This window comes from Amblyomma americanum, chromosome 5, assembly GCF_052857255.1.
Source record: "Amblyomma americanum isolate KBUSLIRL-KWMA chromosome 5, ASM5285725v1, whole genome shotgun sequence".
NCBI lineage: Eukaryota > Metazoa > Arthropoda > Arachnida > Ixodida > Ixodidae > Amblyomma > Amblyomma americanum.
The window spans coordinates 195,911,681-195,928,340 of record NC_135501.1 but is presented as its reverse complement, the minus strand read 5'-3'; the positions used below and the strand labels follow the sequence as shown (position 1 = coordinate 195,928,340).

The following is a 16,660-nucleotide window of genomic DNA, read 5'->3' as shown; positions in this document are numbered from 1 at the left end:
TATGCTTTTTCGTGCTTAACCACGTGGTAGGTGGCTACAGCAGTTTTGTGAGTCTCTGCCATAGCAGTACGCACAAATTTTGAGCTCTTATTGTGGTTCTATCGTGTTGTGGCACGTCTAAATGTGTTAATGTAAACTTAGTGCGATGGAAAATCATTGCCTACAAAGTGTAGATGTTTACCATGATGCTTGGTCAATGGCTTGTGTGAAAAAAAAGAGGTAATAGCTGAGTTCATGATGAAATGGTAACTCACACTATGCTACATGTTCTGGAACATTGGAAAATACATGAATTCTTTAGCATCGAATCGAGAGTTTGCAGTCGCAATCGAAGTGAGCATGAGAACTGCAAATAAGAACTGCTTAAGTGTGACAGGTTCTGAATATTTTTTTTTATTTCAGAGCAAATAAATTTGTTCAACATGCTGTCGTGATTGGTAATGCTGGCATGTTCTGATGGTTTGTGTATGTATTTATTTGGCTTATGGTTTCCAAATGTCATTTCTTCTTATGGAGAACTGAGATGCCGCCTGTGCCATACAAAACTATGACCACGATATTGGAAAGTGAGAACTGTGCACTCCATTTTGCACTGTTAAAAGCCCCTGCAGTGAACAATTGTTGCTTTCACCCCTTTGGGAAAAAACTGACTAAATTTTAGTTTCCCTCAGTCAGCCGCGGTGGCTCAGTGATTATGGCACTCTGCTGCTGACCCGAAAGATGTGGGTGTGATCCCGACCGCGGCGGTCGAATTTCGATGGAGGCAGAATTTAGAGGCCCATGTACTGTGCGATGTCAGTGCACGTTGAAGAACCTCAGGTCATCAAAATTTCCGGAGCCCTTCACTACAGCGTCCCTCATAGCCCGAGTCGATTTTGGACGTTAAGCACCCATAAACCATAAACCTTAGTTTCACTCAGTCTGTCATGGCAGGTTCAGTCGCTGCATCTTTGGTCCACTTGCAAGGGGGATTGTGTTTTTTGTACTTGCTACTCCTCTGTGAACAAGTGTTGTAAATTCAGGACCTGAGAGCTTGTGGCAGTAGAAGGCATGTAGAAGGCATTTCAGTTTGTGCAGGCTCAAGTCGTAATGTTCCATTCCCCTCGGTCTGCTGACCGGGTCCAACCCGCACCCTCTCGGTAAAGTAACTCCGGATGGATCCCCGCTAGGCATTTGTGCCACAGAAATTCAGCGGACGACGTCACCCAGTTCGTCCCGACGTAGCCTCCATCAGCGTCTTTTCACGGCACGAAAATAAAGAAAACCCACCAGGGACAGAGGCGTACACGGTACAAGGACAGATTGCGTGGTCTGTTTTCTGTTTCCCGCGAAGATTAAGGAGAGGGGTAACTTAGTAAAGGTTGCGTAATAACCACCTCCGCTTATCTCCCCCGTTTCGCCTTCAATTTGTTTCCTCCGTCACTGCTTCCGTAACGATGAAGTGACAGATTCATCACGCCCGTGCGCAGCCTGGCTTGTGCGGCGCGTTGCTGCGTCCCGCTTGCGTCGTCAGGCTTATCTGCTCCTTTTTTGTTCCTTCGCGACACGATGCGAGGCTGAAGGAGAAGTCCGGAGTCGCCCCTGATGGATGGGAGGGCCTGGACTGCGCCGTACACTAGCGCCGCCAAGAAGCGTCCGTTGGCTGCCTCTGTCCGCGGTATAACGTCGGAAGCGCCACCCTGCGTCGTCGCCGGCGTCCGTGGGAGAGGAAGTTTTTTCTCTGTCTCGACTGTGCACGGCGGGGGTTTCTGTTTTGCGGCGGGGCGGGGCCGGTTTTGTTGTTCTAATTAGCGTGGCGGCGGTGGCGACGCTAATTTGAAAGGATGATGCACCGCCGTCGCTGGCGTCGGCTGCGCCCCCTAACGAGAATGAATCGCGTCCAGTGGTCGCTCGCTGCGTGCGCGGTGCGTTGCAGATATCTGCTGCCGTTGTGAGGCGAAGGAGTCCGCAAGGAAGCCGTTTGCGCGCTCAGGGAGCGCCTCTTGTCAGATTATGTGCCGAGTCGACGTCGTCGCACCCTCTCTGCCGTTGTTTTTGTCTGGCAAAAAAAAAAAAAATTCCCAACTTTGTCGAGCGTCCTTTTCCCCTTGACGGCGGCTTTCTTTCTGACGTCTGTCGTCTCTGCGTCTCGGGCCATCCATCATCGTTAGCTACGTTTGCGACCTCGTTTGAGGTTTTTTACTTTGTTTTTGTTTATCGCCGGAAGTAAGCGCGTCGAGTCTGGGCGCCGTGACTTGCGGTCGTTCAGGGAGTAACTATAAGCTCGGACGGGAAAGGGGTAAATAGGGAGAGCCAGCAGCAGGGGAACTGGGGAATTGTGCGAGCACCACATCGAATCTCGCGCTTTCTGTTTGTGGGTTTTTTTTTTGTTTCCTTCTTTTTTGTCACGTCGTAGTATGTGCTGGAGCTACTTGTGAGCGTGACGTCACGCACAAGACGCTGAGTCCCTCACCCAGCATGGCTCTTTCTTAGCGGTTTTGGGGAAAAGTGCGTCCCGTTCCAGGAGTAATCCATTCAGTTTTAGTGGAGACTGCTTCTCGCTTGAGTGAGATGAGCGCGGTTCTCTAGGCTCGCGGCTTTTAGAGTGAACTTAGGGTGAACTCCTAGTCGCAGTTTCGGAGCACTTCCGGATCAATTTTTTCTGCACTTTGTCGGAGCAAGGCTGTTCCAACGGCAGATCGGGAACGGGGATTGCTTGTTCCAATGGCAGCTTGGTAGCAGTCGCCGAGCCAAGATGATCTTGCCTCGGCCGTTCAGCAGTCCGAACTGCTCCGCCGAAAGCGTCAGATTCGACCGGAACTCTTGCGTTATGTAGCAGACGACGCGCGCAGGAGAGGCAAGGTACGCTGGGTACTTTATATCATGTAATAATAATAATAATAATAATAATAATTGGTTTTTGGGGAAAAGAGATGGCGCGGTATCTGCGTCATATATCGTTGGACACCTGAACCGCGCCGTAAGGGAAGGGATAAAGGAGGGAGTGACAGAAGAAAGGAAGAGAGCGGTGCCGTAGTGGAGGGCTCCGGAATAATTTCGACCACCTGGGGATCTTTAACGTGCACTGACATCGCGCAGCACACGGGCGCCTTAGCGTTTTGCCTCATCTAAATTCAATAGACGTTTTTAGCGTACCCTAGACGTACTACCGGAGACGTACACCGGTTTACCGGACCCCTCTTGAGCACGCGCAGTGGCTCCCCCCCCCCCCCCCCCCCACCCCAACATTGGCACTGCGCATGCGCGAGAGGGGTCCGGTAAACCGGTATACGTCTCAGGTAGTACGTCTAGGGTACGCTAAAAACGTCTAATGTCACCGGCGAGTGAGCGCCCCCGGCTTGCTCTGGCCGGAGCAGAAGTGTTCGAAACGCAGATCTGGAGTGGGTGCTCTCTGCCGGATTCGAGCGCTCTGTTGCGGTGCGGACGGACCGCTACTACAATCAGAATCCACCCGCCGCGGTGGCTCAGTGGTTAGGGCGCTCGACTACTGATCCGGAGTTCCCGGGTTCGAACCCGACCGCGGCGGCTGCGTTTTTATGGAGGAAAAACGCTAAGGCGCCCGTGTGCTGTGCGATGTCAGTGCACGTTAAAGATCCCCACGTGGTCGAAATTATTCCGGAGCCCTCCACTACGGCACCTATCTCTTCCTTTCTTCTTTCGCTCCCTCCTTTATACCTTCCCTTACGGCGCGGTTCAGGTGTCCAACGATATATGAGACAGATACTGCGCCATTTCCTTTCCCCAAAAACCAATTATTATTATTATTATTATCCACCCTAAGATTTGCTACCGAATCGCCCAAGGACTGCGCGTAGCGAGTGGTCTATCAATGCTTTCTATGCACTCTCTGTGGTCCGTTGGGCTAACAAAGAATCCAAGGAAAGGGAAATGCACCCTGCGGTGGGCCAGGTGAGGAGATGAGATTAGGAGAATTGCTGGCGTGGATCAGTTGCGCTGACGTCGTAGTGGCCGACATGTTTGAGACCTGGAGCGCGGCGAAAAACTCCTCGTTTATCGAATCCGCTTAGTGCAACCGACTTCGACGTTCGCCCCTTTAAGCTATGCGTGGACCACTATCATGGCAGCTGTGACGTCACGTGAAACGCGTCTGTTGGTTGGCCGCGACTGGCGCGGAATAGGGCTGATTAGAGGTCGTTGGGAGCGTCATTTGTCCTTCAGCGAATGTGACTTGGTCTTGGCGGTGATTGTAATGCTGTGACTATCGCTTGCAGCGGAAAATAAAAAAAATACTGGTTTTTAGGGAAAGATGCCCCGCCGCGGTGGCTCAGTGGTTAGGGCGCTCGACTACTGATCCGGAGTTCCCGGGTTCGAACCCGACCGCGGCGGCTGGCTGCGTTTTTATGGAAGAAAAACGCTAAGGCGCCCGTGTGCTGTGCGATGTCAGTGCACGTTAAAGATCCCCAGGTGGTCGAAATTATTCCGGAGCCCTCGACTACGGCACCTCTCTCTTCCCTTCTTCTTTCACTCCCTCCTTTATCCCTTCCCTTACGGCGCGGTTCAGGTGTCCAAAGATATATGAGACAGATACTGCGCCATTTCCTTTCCCCAAAAATCAATTATTATTAGGGAAAGGAAATGGCGCAGTATCTGTCTCATATCGTTGGACACCTGAACCGCGCCGTAAGGGAAGAGATAAAGGAGGGAGCGAAAGAAGAAAGGAAGCGAACGCGGGTGTTGTAGTGCAGCGTTCGCTGTCGACAACTTACCTGCTTTGTGGCACCGAAGTTTCTCGATGATACGCGGTAATTGGTGGAGTGGCTGGCAGGCTTACCGGCGCAGTTATCTCCTCCGGGTGTTTTGCCTGTTCTGTATAGCCTTTTACACTCGTGCATCGTAAAAAAAATGGTTTCAGAACGATGTTCGAAAGATTGTCGAAGGCTGTATTTTTTTTTTCTTTGCAACCGCTCATTAGCCTTTCTCTGATGGCTTCTCGTTTTCGTCTCCTCTTGAATGCGACGAAGTAAACCGGCCCAGATCTCTGGCGCTATGCCGGTTAAGCGCGTCAGGTTTTTTGTTTGTTTTTGATGCCTTTAATGCGGTAGCATTAGAGTCATGGGGCCAAAATGCGTCCCCCGTCATCAGTTTCGCCTATTGGCTGGAGGGAAGTGACGTCACCGGACGGGAGCATTCCCATTGGCTGAAATAAAGTGACGTCACTTGACCTGAAATGACGTAAAGGCATAAACAGAATTGACCACACCTAATGGAATTAGGCTTCCCTGTGAAATTTTTCTTTTTTTATCGGAGCCGTACGGACTGGCGCAAACATTCATCCGAGAGAACGCACCACCGTTCGTTATTTCGTTCATGATGCTACCGATCGTCTCTCGGTGGCATTTTATTTTTATTTTTTACCCTGGTCCTCGTTTCCAGCATCCCTCTTACGTAATCGCTTTGTTTTCCGTCGTCATTCACTCTCATTATCTCTCCCTCGCAGGCGCCAAGGCCCCGAAGCGGCAACAAGTTCACAAGCACACCTCGCGGTGAGTACCTCTCTTCTGAATGATGCGTCGTCGTCGACCTTTGGGGTTTTCCTGTAGTGGCTGCCAGAAAAAAAAGGCGTCCAACTCGCCTTTAGTGTGGTGTCTGAGGGGAGAGGTAGCTCTAAGCTTCTCTCTAAAGACGAAAGCGTAAACGAAATAAACTGTTGCGATTCCCACACTTTTTCTTTTGTTTCTCTCTTCCTCCCCCCCCCCCCAACCCCCTTTTCTGGGTATCCCGAAGTGGCTGCCGGAAAAATGACGCCTCCTAACCTGTCATTTGTACTGCGACTCAGGTGTAATTTAGCTATAGCCCTCTTTCCTTTGATGACAGGCACGATAAAAAATCACTGTCCCCCAGTTTCTCAATGTGTTCTACTTTTTTTTTTCATAATTTATTAACGGTACTCGAATTTAAAAGGTGGGCTTCGCGGCATTGCACGCCTGCTGTGCGCGAAGCACGCTTTAAAGGCGGATCGTTCATTTTCTTTTTTTCCATCCTAGTGCAGGTAGAAAGAGCATCTTGCGACTGCGCAGTCGCCGATCGCAGTTTCGGCGCCGTTCGAGGTGATGCGGAAGATATTTTTCAATCTTCACGGGTGGGACAGGAGGGGGGCTTCGGAAGAAGGCGCGCTCATCATGTTCGACGAACGCATTTGTCACTCGGCAGCGAATTCTCCGCTTCTCCTTTCCGGCTGATTGTTTCGTTTTGTTTGTTCCGTGTCTGTTCGAGTTTTTCGGCGCTGTACTCCTCCGATCGTGGGAGCTTTCCGAAAGCTCTCGCCCCCGTCCCGAAATGAAATCCAGCTGAGGCGTGGAGAGCGCAGTAGACTTGACACAACAACACCTTTTTTTTTTTTTCCCGCGTGTCTCGCGCGCCTTTCTCGGGCGCTTTAAAGTTTCGTTCCGAGGATTTTTGAGCGACGGCGTTCCGGGCGATTTCATAACGTCGCCTGCGGGCGAACAATAGCGGCGCGCGCGCGCACCTTGGGAAGAGGCTTACAAAGAAAGGAGAATGTGGACGAAAAAACAGGCGTTTGGCTGCCGGGAATATGGGGAGAAAAAGGAGAGGTATAAAGGGAAGAGTATAGGGAGAGGGGAAGCGGTCTGGAATTCAATGATCTCGCCTGCCCGTTCCGACGACGGTGAGTTGGTGCGGGCGGGCGTCCACTTTAATGCAGAGGTGTGGAGGCGGGCTTCTTATATATATATATATTATGTAATAAGACCTATTTTTATTTTATATATACTTTTTTGCCTCCTGGCCGTTCGTAGCTCGAAAGAAATTGCGAAAAGGTTTCGTCGCGTAGAAGAAGCGGAGGCGAAGCGATGAGGAGGGAAGGAAGAATTCTCTTTTTTTTTTTTTGGAGAAGGATCGTCGTGACGACGTCCGCGACAACGACGACGTTACAAAACGCTTTTTGAAATATGGCGCAGTTCTCCCTCGTCGCAGAAGAGGGACAAGGAGGGGAAAGAGAGGGGGGGGGAAGCCTTATCTCTGCCCGACGCCGTTCCACCACTTTGGTCCGGAATGTCGAAAAATTTTCCCCACTTTCTCGACACCTCTTCTCACCTGCCGTCTTCCTCTCGTTCCCCCGTCTTTTTCGTCGAGTGCTTTCTCGTGCGATACACGAGTTCTCGCTGTTACAGCAGCAGCAGAGAAACGTACGCGGTGTCGTCGCGCCGCGGACAAAATGAATTCTGTGCGCTTCAGGCGAGGGAAGAAGAAAGCTTGGGAAGGTGGAAAAGGTGCAGGAAAAACGGCTCTCTCGTATCATCTTCGCTGGCGACGTACCTAGCGGCGTGTGCGGCGGTATGCGTGCTATAGGTAAAGCTCGCCTCGGTGCGTTCGCTTGCTGGGCACGCCGTTTTCCCTGCTCTCTCAAGGCTCGCTTCGGGCCTCGCGCGATGGGCGGCAATTTTCTTCGGCGCATTCTTCGGAGGCGCCGCGTGCAGAGCGAGCGCTATGCGTCTTTTATTTATTTTTTTTGCGTGTGTTGCTTTTCTTCCGGTCCCGGATTTTTCGCGATAGCTTTTGCTAGGGCTGGTCTCAAGGTCGTAGGTTCGCTTCCTGACTGTGCCAGCACCTTCAGTACTGCGAAGCAATGGAAACTAAGTGAGCAGGCTGAATATTGGGAAGGGAGCGGGGAAGGGGGGTTGAATGCTTGCGTTTCGAGTGGTTGGCATTTTTCGGGTTGTTCAGTCAGCATTCGCGTGGCTTGCGAACAAAGAAGACAGAAACGGGCTTGCCCGCGCGGTCATTTCCTAATATTTTTTTAAAGTTTAAGGACGGTTGCGAACAAATAAATAAAATGACAGACCTGGTTGCGGTTTTCACGCGAGGGCCTCCATTCGAAGAGGAATATGGCCCTCTCGAGGAGGAGAATATGGCCTTCGTAAAAGAGAGGGCCGTTGTGCAATCTCCTCCTGGCGTAAATATGCATGCGCGTATCACCTCTCAGTATTGCCATTGATACGGGGATGGTGGCCGGTTTTCGTGTCATCGGCTCTCTGTCGGCGCCGATATGTGCGAATGTCAAAACGGCCCATCGACGTTTCGTCGTGTCCGACTGCCGCTCTTTATTCCTGGTAATTCTTCGTTCGCTGGGATGCATTGGAGGCGATGTTTGGCTATTTCTTTCTCCCCCGTCTCCTCTTGAGCATGAGGGACCGTATTACGACGCCCCGAGATCGGTTTTTCGCCTCTTGGAGTTGTGCGCGTGTGCTCTGTGCTTCTTTTATGGACTCAACACGCGTGCAACCTGTATATATGTAACATTGTGTGAGTAGCATATTTCTGTATGTTACCCCTCCCCCTATCGTCGCTTCCTGTCACCTCACCTCTTTCATTTCATTTCTCCATTCTTCCTGTTATCCTTTATTTCCGCTGCCCCTGCAGCTCAGGGGCCTCCGTAGTGATGGCAGATGCAGGGGCTAGCGAAAATCTTTTCCTTCTATTTGATTGTTATATTTATTTTTATTTTTTAACAAACACTACTACTACTACTACTACTACTATTTTTCGGGGCAATAACAATAATAATTGGTTTTTGGGGAAAGGAAATGGCACAGTATCAGGCTACGAAGGACGCCGTAGTGAAGGGCTCCGGATAATGTCGACTATCTGGGGGTCTTTAACATGCACTGACATCGCACAGTACATGGGCCTCTAGCATTGGTTGGTAATAATAATAATTGGTTTTTGGGGAAAGGAAATGGCGCAGTATCTGTCTCGTATATCTTTGGACACCTGAACCGCGCCGTAAAGGAAGGGATAAAGGAGGGAGTGAAAGAAGAAAGGAAGAGAGGTGTGCCGTAGTGGAGGGCTCCGGAATAATTTCGACCGCCTGGGGATCTTTAACGTGCACTGACATCGCACAGCACACGGGCGCCTTAGCGTTTTTCCTCCATAAAAACGCAGCCGCCGCGGTCGGGTTCGAACCCGGGAACTCCGGATCAGTAGTCGAGCGCCCTAACCACTGAGCCACCGCGGCGGGGCGGTTAGTTGGTTTTTCGGGGAAAGAAAATGGCGCAGCGACTGTCTCGCTTATCTCGGCGGACACCTGAACCGCGCCGTGGGGAAGGGAGAAAGAAGGGAGTGAAAGAAGAAAGGAAGAAAGAGGCGCCGTAGTGGAGGGCTCCGGAATAATCTCGGCCACCTGGGGATCTTTAGCGTGCACTGACATCGCACAGCGCACGGGCGCCTTAGCGTTTTTCCTCCATAAAAACGCAGCCGCCGCGGTCGGGTTCGAACCCGGGAACTCCGGATCAGTAGTCGAGCGCCCTAACCACTGAGCCACCGCGGCGGGTTTTTTTTTTCGGGGCAACGAACGAATTTACTGACGTCCGAAAAGAGTGGAAACAACCGGGCAAGGCGGAGGTGGATACGCGCGATGCGGTGATATAGGGGAGAGGGCGTCTGCGTTGTGTTCTGCGGGCGGCGAGCGGCCGCAGAGGGTGGGTAGGGAGAGGGTAGGGAGCGCTGCGAAAGTTCTCGCTGCCCTAAAGATGGGACGCACCACCGCCGGCCGCGGCTGCAGAGGCACGCGTTTTATCGCTGTGCCTCGCGGCGCGGCCATCATCGTGGTTTGGAAAAAGGAAACGCTCCATTGGAGACCCGGAACGCGCTCGCTGCTACGGCGGAGGCTTCAAAACGGTCGGCGATGATCACGACGGAAGGAAGGCACGTTTAAATCGTTTTCGTCGCGCGCAGCCGTCGTTGGAAAGTGGGAAAATAAATGTTGCGACAGTTGCTGTTGCTGTACTTCCGCTTCAGGTGTGTGCGCGACAAAGTAACGGCACGAGGTTTTCGGCTGCGTGCGTCCGACGCAGACGCGGCGAGCGAATAAACAATCGGGAAATGGCAAAATGCGGCGTCGCGCGCGAGGCTGGCCGCGTGTTTGACGCTTCTCTCTCCTTCCCCCTCTCCCCCCTCCCGCCGCCGTCCAAAACTCGGCCGTTTTTTTTTGTTTTTTACTGGAGAAAAATCTTTATTGGACTGGCGTCCTTCTGCTTTCCTCCGTTACACAGCGCTCCCTCGCCTGATGTTGCTCTTTAGGTTCGCTCGTGTTGCAGTGTGTGTGCTCGTCTAGCGATCTTTTGCTTCGTTTCCGGTGGCGAAAAAGGGTTGCGGAAACCGGTTCCGCTCTCGCGAGATCCCGGAAACTGCGGGAGAATCCGGGCTCATTGTTCGGGTGGTTGTTGGGCTAACTACTGTTAAGGTGTTCTGCGACCTGTGTGTTTACTACTGGGAGAAAGGAAGGCCCACGGTTTCAGATATGTTTATTTGTTTTTTGTTTACAGGTCACTTGCGGAGCTGGCAGTTCAGAGGGGAAGGGGGGGGGGGGGGGGGGCAGTCTACTTGAACTATGTATTTCTTGCACTTTTTTCGGCAAAAAAAAGAGCTGGTTTTTAAATAATTCATCACTGGCTGGTAATGTAAAGATGGTGTATCATCTAAGACTTTACACAGTTTTCAAAACTAGCTTTAGGCTTTTTTAGTTAGAAGACTGCTTTTTCGGCATAGCATTGTCGGTGGTGCAGTACGTCACAATAGAGCTGAGACATGCTGACTAGCCAGCTGGTTAACTAATATTGAATAGTTAACTTTTTAACTATTACTTTTAGGCTAGGCTCTTCAATTAGTGAGAGGCCTGTAGCCCACTGTAATTAATATTCATATCAGTTTTTAGAATTTCGAAAATGCGGCTAAACTCTGTGCTGCCCCCCCCCCCCCCCCCCCCAAAAAAAAAAAAGATGAAAATTGGTTTTGAGGAAAAGAAATGGTGCAGTAACTGTCTCGAATATCTGCCTGGACACCCAAAGGGAAGTAACTACCTCATATATCTCGATGGACACCCAAAGGGAAGGGCAGGGCAAGGGAAGGTGTAAAGGAGGGACCAAAAGAAGAAAGGAAGAAAGAGGTGCTGTAGTAGAGGTGTCTGGAATAATTTTGACCTCCTGGGGACCCATCTTTTACTTGCACAGACATCCCACAGGACAGGGGCGCCTCCATTGCAAAGGGGCTGGTGTGCTGTGGGATGTCAGCGGACGTTAAAGGCGGCCCAACTTATTTTCGCTATTTCGAGGAGTTCATGCACTGGAGAGATTGCTTTGCCTGCAAGCTTCACGAAAGCGCATGTATTTTGGCTCGATGTACCTAGAATTTGTTAGGGAACAGTGCCAAAAACAACCGAGTTTTTGAAATTCTAAAAGCTGATGTGGATATTACATACAGAGGGGCTACACGCCTCTCATTAATTAAGGAACCTATGAGGAATAGTTAAAAAGTTAACTATTCAGTATTAGTTAACCAGCCTGCTAGTTAGCATGTCTTAGCTATTCTGATGTACTTCACCACTGACAATGCTATCCTGAAAAAAGCACTCTTCTAACTCAAAAAGCCTATTTTTAAACGTTGTGTAAAGTCTTAGATGAAACATCCTGTATAGGAAAAGCAAAACCTCACTCAACTTCTGAAGCGTATGTATTGTCGCTATAACCCACTTTCTCTACAGTGCAACATAATGCGGTCTTATTGCGTGTGCTAAACACCAAAGAATTTCTTTTTATGATTGATGTATTTTATTTTGATTTAGTAATGCTAAATATTGAAGTCTTGTGAGGGTCTCCCACTTGCAGTCATTAAGCGCAGTTTAATTTAGTCTCATGTTTCACGATGGCACTGTCACACTATTTATGGTACATTTTTTTTATTCCATTAAGATAGTGCAGCTGGTAAATTGTTTATCGTTTTTGCTTATACTGCTGACAGCTGCATGTCTTCTAAGGTGACACTCACTTCAGGAACACTTTTGTTCATGTTACGAAACTTAATTTATCTGGAAGGATTCATCACATCAGTTCTCATGTCATCCTTTTTGGGATAGCATTCAGAGAGTAATATTTGCTTTTCTGATCTGTGTGATAAAACATAAAAGAAGAAGATGAAATTCCTCTTACGTGGCAAGCAACCTTATTCCAGGACTGCGTGTCAGGCAACTGTCAAACACTGGCATGGCATATTTGGATTGTCATTGTTTTTGCATTCTGTAAAACATGGTTTCTTACTTTATAGATGTCTACCCAGCGCCAACAACTGGAACGCACATTATTTGCGACATATTTCGTCAACGTCTGCTCTCTGTGAGTATTTTGTCACAGATCCCTGTGCTCCAGTTTGGACATTGTTGCATGCTGTCATCATGTCACATGGGTCACAGGCATAAAATGAGCTTGTTTCTTTTAGGCGACGAGTTTCGAGTCATCAAATGCCCGCAACTAGCAGAGTCCCTGAGTGAAGGCGACATTCGATGGAACAAAGGTCAGTTTGTTTTACTGCCTCACTTTTTTTTTTCAGAGAGTGTGACAGCAATTTAGCTATGGCAATGTCACCCATTTCCGTTTCACCGCAGAGCATCACAGAAATAAGATTTTATCTCACAGAACATTATGGTAACTTCTTTGTTGTGCCCCTTCACTGAAAGGCTCTGTTGTTTAGCTGGAGAAAGAACTGTAACCATTTTGACGTCATCCGTGCTGTCTTATCTGCAGCATATCACATGAATAACAGATTGTGTTATCTCAAACTGATGAGCACAATTATTCACCGAGGGCACTAATTTGGGCAGTTTGGTTCATTACCCCTGAAAACAGTGCAGGCACAAAACAGCAACACAGGCACGCAGCCAAGGTGGCATCTGTGTTGTATCTGCTTACCATATTTTCTTAATAACTGTAGTCCGCACAAGATATAGAGCCTGCAGGGGCAAATTTTTGGCCTAAAGTACAAAGTTCTTGTTCGAAATAGTCCGCACCCGGTGTATGTATATTCCACAGGGACGAATTTCAGCAGAAAAAATATATATTTTTTTTAATTGTTCGCTTATGTGCCAGAGGCAAGTCCAGATTTTCTTCAGATTTTTCAGAGACGCAGCCCTCATCCGTGCACTTTTTTTATTGCCATCAAATTTTTTCCCCTGTGCGGTTCAACTTTACTATTGCACACACTCCACTGCACTGAGCTTGCCGGGAAGGCTCTTCCTCTTTTCAAAGCCACTGAAACCATTCTTCAAGGAGGACTACAATGCCTCTGGCATTATTCATCAAGGTTTTTCACATTTGTTCACAAATCCAAGCACTGGGAAGCAGCCACTCTAAGTACTTAAACTCCAGCAGAATTTGCTTGCATATTGAAGCTAATTGCATATCGCAGCTGATTTCACTATGTGATTTAGTATGGCAAAATGCCACAGCCGCAGTTGGGTTCTGTGTTTTTACTTCAACAGCCATGCTAGCTCTTTTTGGATGTGACAAACGATCTTAAAAAATTAAATCATGTATAGTCTGCACCCATAGTTAGTCCGAACCTTGTGAAATATCAGCTTTCAAACATGTATAGACCGGAAAATACTGTTACGAGGCGGCAAGCCAAGGAACAGCACAACATGATGCCAGATGAAAATATGATTTAATGGCTGCGGGCCTAGCGCGAGCGCTCCGTCCTGCGCCACTGCCCTCTTCTTCGTCTTTGTAACATTACCCAGGGCCACAGAGCGATTGCCTAATCAAGTGCTTGAATTCCGAACGGTGAGGTGACGATGAGCATGATCAGAAAGGATAGAAGAAGATGAAAGGCTTGCCACCAAGATGAACGAGATGGTCTGATGAACGGTTGCCCCCCGGAGCTTCAGGTCCAGCAGCCGGTCAGTTATGGACTCGCCGAACAGCATGGGCAGGGGTGCCGTCCTGGCTCGTGTCGTCGTCGGGTCATAGTGCATCTGGTCCTGTTCATCGTGTCTTGTGGTAGGAGGGGCTGAGGATGGGACAGGGGAAAGCGGCTAGTCGGTTCTGGTCGGGTCGAGCTGGGGTTGAGCCGGGCGATGGAGTCGAGGTCCCCGCGGCCGACGACGAAGGCGAGCAGAAGGCGGCGATGCTCCATAAACCAGGATGATTATGTGGGACCCGCACCTCATACAAAATGTTACGAGGTGGCAAGCCAAGGAACAGGACGACATGATGACAGATGAAAATATGATTTAATGGCTGCGGGCCTAGCGTGAGCGCTCCGTCTCGTGCCACTGCCCTCTTGTTCGTCTTCGTAACAATACGGTACTTTAAAAATATGCGGCTACCCAAGATAGTGACAAAAGGAAGGCAAGATGCACACAAGCGTTATGTGATTAGAGCTCTTTTCTCAGTCTTGTGCTCATATTGGTTGCACTATACTTTTGAAGACATGCCACACTGGCTCAACACAAACTGCCATATTTCATGTATTTCTTTGCTCCATAGCTATTGTTTTTGCACGAAATCAGTCATTGCTTTTATGGATGGCACACTTTGGGTCCCGGCTACCTTGTTTGCATTCTTGAGTAATGCTTTTTGCATTGGCACCTGTTTTTCAGCTGTTGGTGACACTGTGAAAGAAGATGAAGTCATCTGTGAGGTGGAAACAGACAAAGTGAGAACGCACATTGGTTTTTGAAATGTTTTTTGTCAGTCCGTATTGATTTGTGCCAGTGGTGCTGTATTTTCAGGCCAGAGTAAATTTTGTATGCTTAACATGTGGAATGCTTTGCTGGCTTCAAGGTTTTTGTTATGCTCTCAGTAATATGTGACTTTTTTGATTTGTGTTGATCGGAATAGATTCATTGTTGACTACAATTAATTATGTTTTCCCATTACTGCATTTGGTGAAAAAGAAGAGAAATCAAATTAGTGTTCTTGTGCAATGCATTACGTTGCATTGATGGAACTCATCTCTTCAAGGGGTCCGCATTGACCAACTTTTCCAGTAACAAGAAGGGTATGGAGGAAGGATACAAAAAAAATGAATTCTAGCTCAAAAAATCAAAAGTGAATAACTAAAAAGCTGTGGTGAAGAGGACAACTTGAAATGTAAAAATTTCTGTTATTCTTTTCTTTTTTGCAGTTCAGTTCATTTCTTCTTTGTTTTTGTGCATCATATTCGAAATTTTTAGGCTCTTCTCTTGAAAAGCTAACTATTGCTTAGGTAGGGATGCTTTGGAAGCATTGTCAGCAGAGGGTCAGAGTGGGGGGGGGGAGTAAAGGTTGTAACCTTCAGTCAGCAGGTAGCACGGCAAGATTGTTCAGGCCGCATGTTTGAGGCTGGTGCTGTAGGCACCAGTATGCAAGACGAAGTTGTGGCTATGTGGCTGTGCAGTACAGTCACTGGTTTGATATTCTGTCGCCGCAACCAGAGTTCCGTGGCGGAGAAATGCTAGAACCACCCATGTTTTATAGTATTGCTTTTTCGCCAAGGACCTAATGTGTTCAGAATTTAGCCATAATCCCACATCACAGTGTCCCTTGTTGTCTACGGTGTATATTTGATGCGTAAAAATGCAATGATAGTTGACATAAAAAAAATGCCTTTTCACAGATCATTCTATATACTCTAACCTGGTTCAGAGCAGGCCTGCGTACTGTAAAGGCGCTGTTCGTCACAGAGCTACTCTGTCCATGCAGACCTCCGTGCCCATTCATGCACCAGCTGCTGGTGTGGTCGCTGAGCTCCTCGTGGAAGATGGCGCAACGATCCAGCCGGGCAAGGACATCATGAAGCTCAAAGTCGGAGCAGGCGAGTGTGTGCTTCACATCTCTTAAGCTGTGAGGCATGAAATTTGGGGCCTAATTTGGGTGTGCCACAGCCTCGTCCTTTTCAGTATCTGCCGTTGCTATTGCCTTTAGCTAGACGCTGCTATAGCCAACATTATTTCACTTTGTCTTCATAATAGTGCATCATGTGGCCTGTGCCATCTGAGACGTGAGAACTCTTGTGTCACTGTTATGATTGGGTGCTTCCGACTCAAAATTAATTTTAGCATTTTTATGGCAGTTGCACCCTTGCTTTACGAGAAGGTAGAAGGTAGTCAAGAGAGAGTGAGTGCAGGTGTTACTTTTTGAGATGAAGTCCTTATTTGGTGCTGTAAAACACGTGTGTTTGAATTGTATTAATTAACCTTATGTGCAATGTAAACGAAATCAGGCCTACAGGTATGTGGTGGCCAAATGGCCCACATAATCTGAGCTGTGGGAATGATGATATAGTGGTGCCTATGTAATCAGCTACAGTTTGAAGTGCACTGCGACACTGCACGGAGCATCTTGTAGCGAGACCAAAATTAAAGGTTGTGTTGAGCTCGAATGGCCATCATTTTGTTTTTTTTTCTGTTTAGTCAGTTTGTCTATGGGTGCAACCTGTAATAATTTGTATTGAATCCTCATATCCGTTCACATGCGGTGTGTGCTGCTCACAGTGTTGCGGAGGCTGACCTTTCCGCGCTCACACAAAATGGCAATGTCCGCATACTTTAGCATGTTAGCTGTTCTTAGCACGTTCCTCAATTTATGCTTCTCAACTTGTGTTTATGTTTTGGCTGGAGCAGCGGTGCTGGTGGCTGATCTGGCGAACTTGGCACCATGCCAAGACACTACTGCGCCTGACGAATGTACTTATGTTTAGAACACCAGCGAGACAGTTTGGAAGGGGCACGATGCACAAGCCAATGCATGTTGGAGTATGTGCACTCGAGCATCACACACCACAGCTAACACTCTGATATTCATGTTATGCACTTGTATTATCCTGCGAGCTTTTTTTTTGTATCTCTCTCATTTGCGCCCCATCCTTGTGG

General features: G+C 48.6%; 1 protein-coding gene across 1 annotated transcript in view; it reads left to right on the top strand.

Annotated features, from left to right (window-relative positions):
- The window catches only part of LOC144133296 (dihydrolipoyllysine-residue succinyltransferase component of 2-oxoglutarate dehydrogenase complex, mitochondrial), a 49,785-nt gene that overhangs the window by 10,319 nt on the left and 22,806 nt on the right, over positions 1-16,660 (top strand). The window contains exons 3-7 of the mRNA XM_077666281.1: positions 5,459-5,504; positions 12,079-12,146; positions 12,250-12,324; positions 14,408-14,463; positions 15,492-15,603. Coding sequence (XP_077522407.1) covers positions 5,459-5,504; positions 12,079-12,146; positions 12,250-12,324; positions 14,408-14,463; positions 15,492-15,603 — 357 coding nt within the window. The remainder of the gene's footprint in view (positions 1-5,458; positions 5,505-12,078; positions 12,147-12,249; positions 12,325-14,407; positions 14,464-15,491; positions 15,604-16,660) is intronic.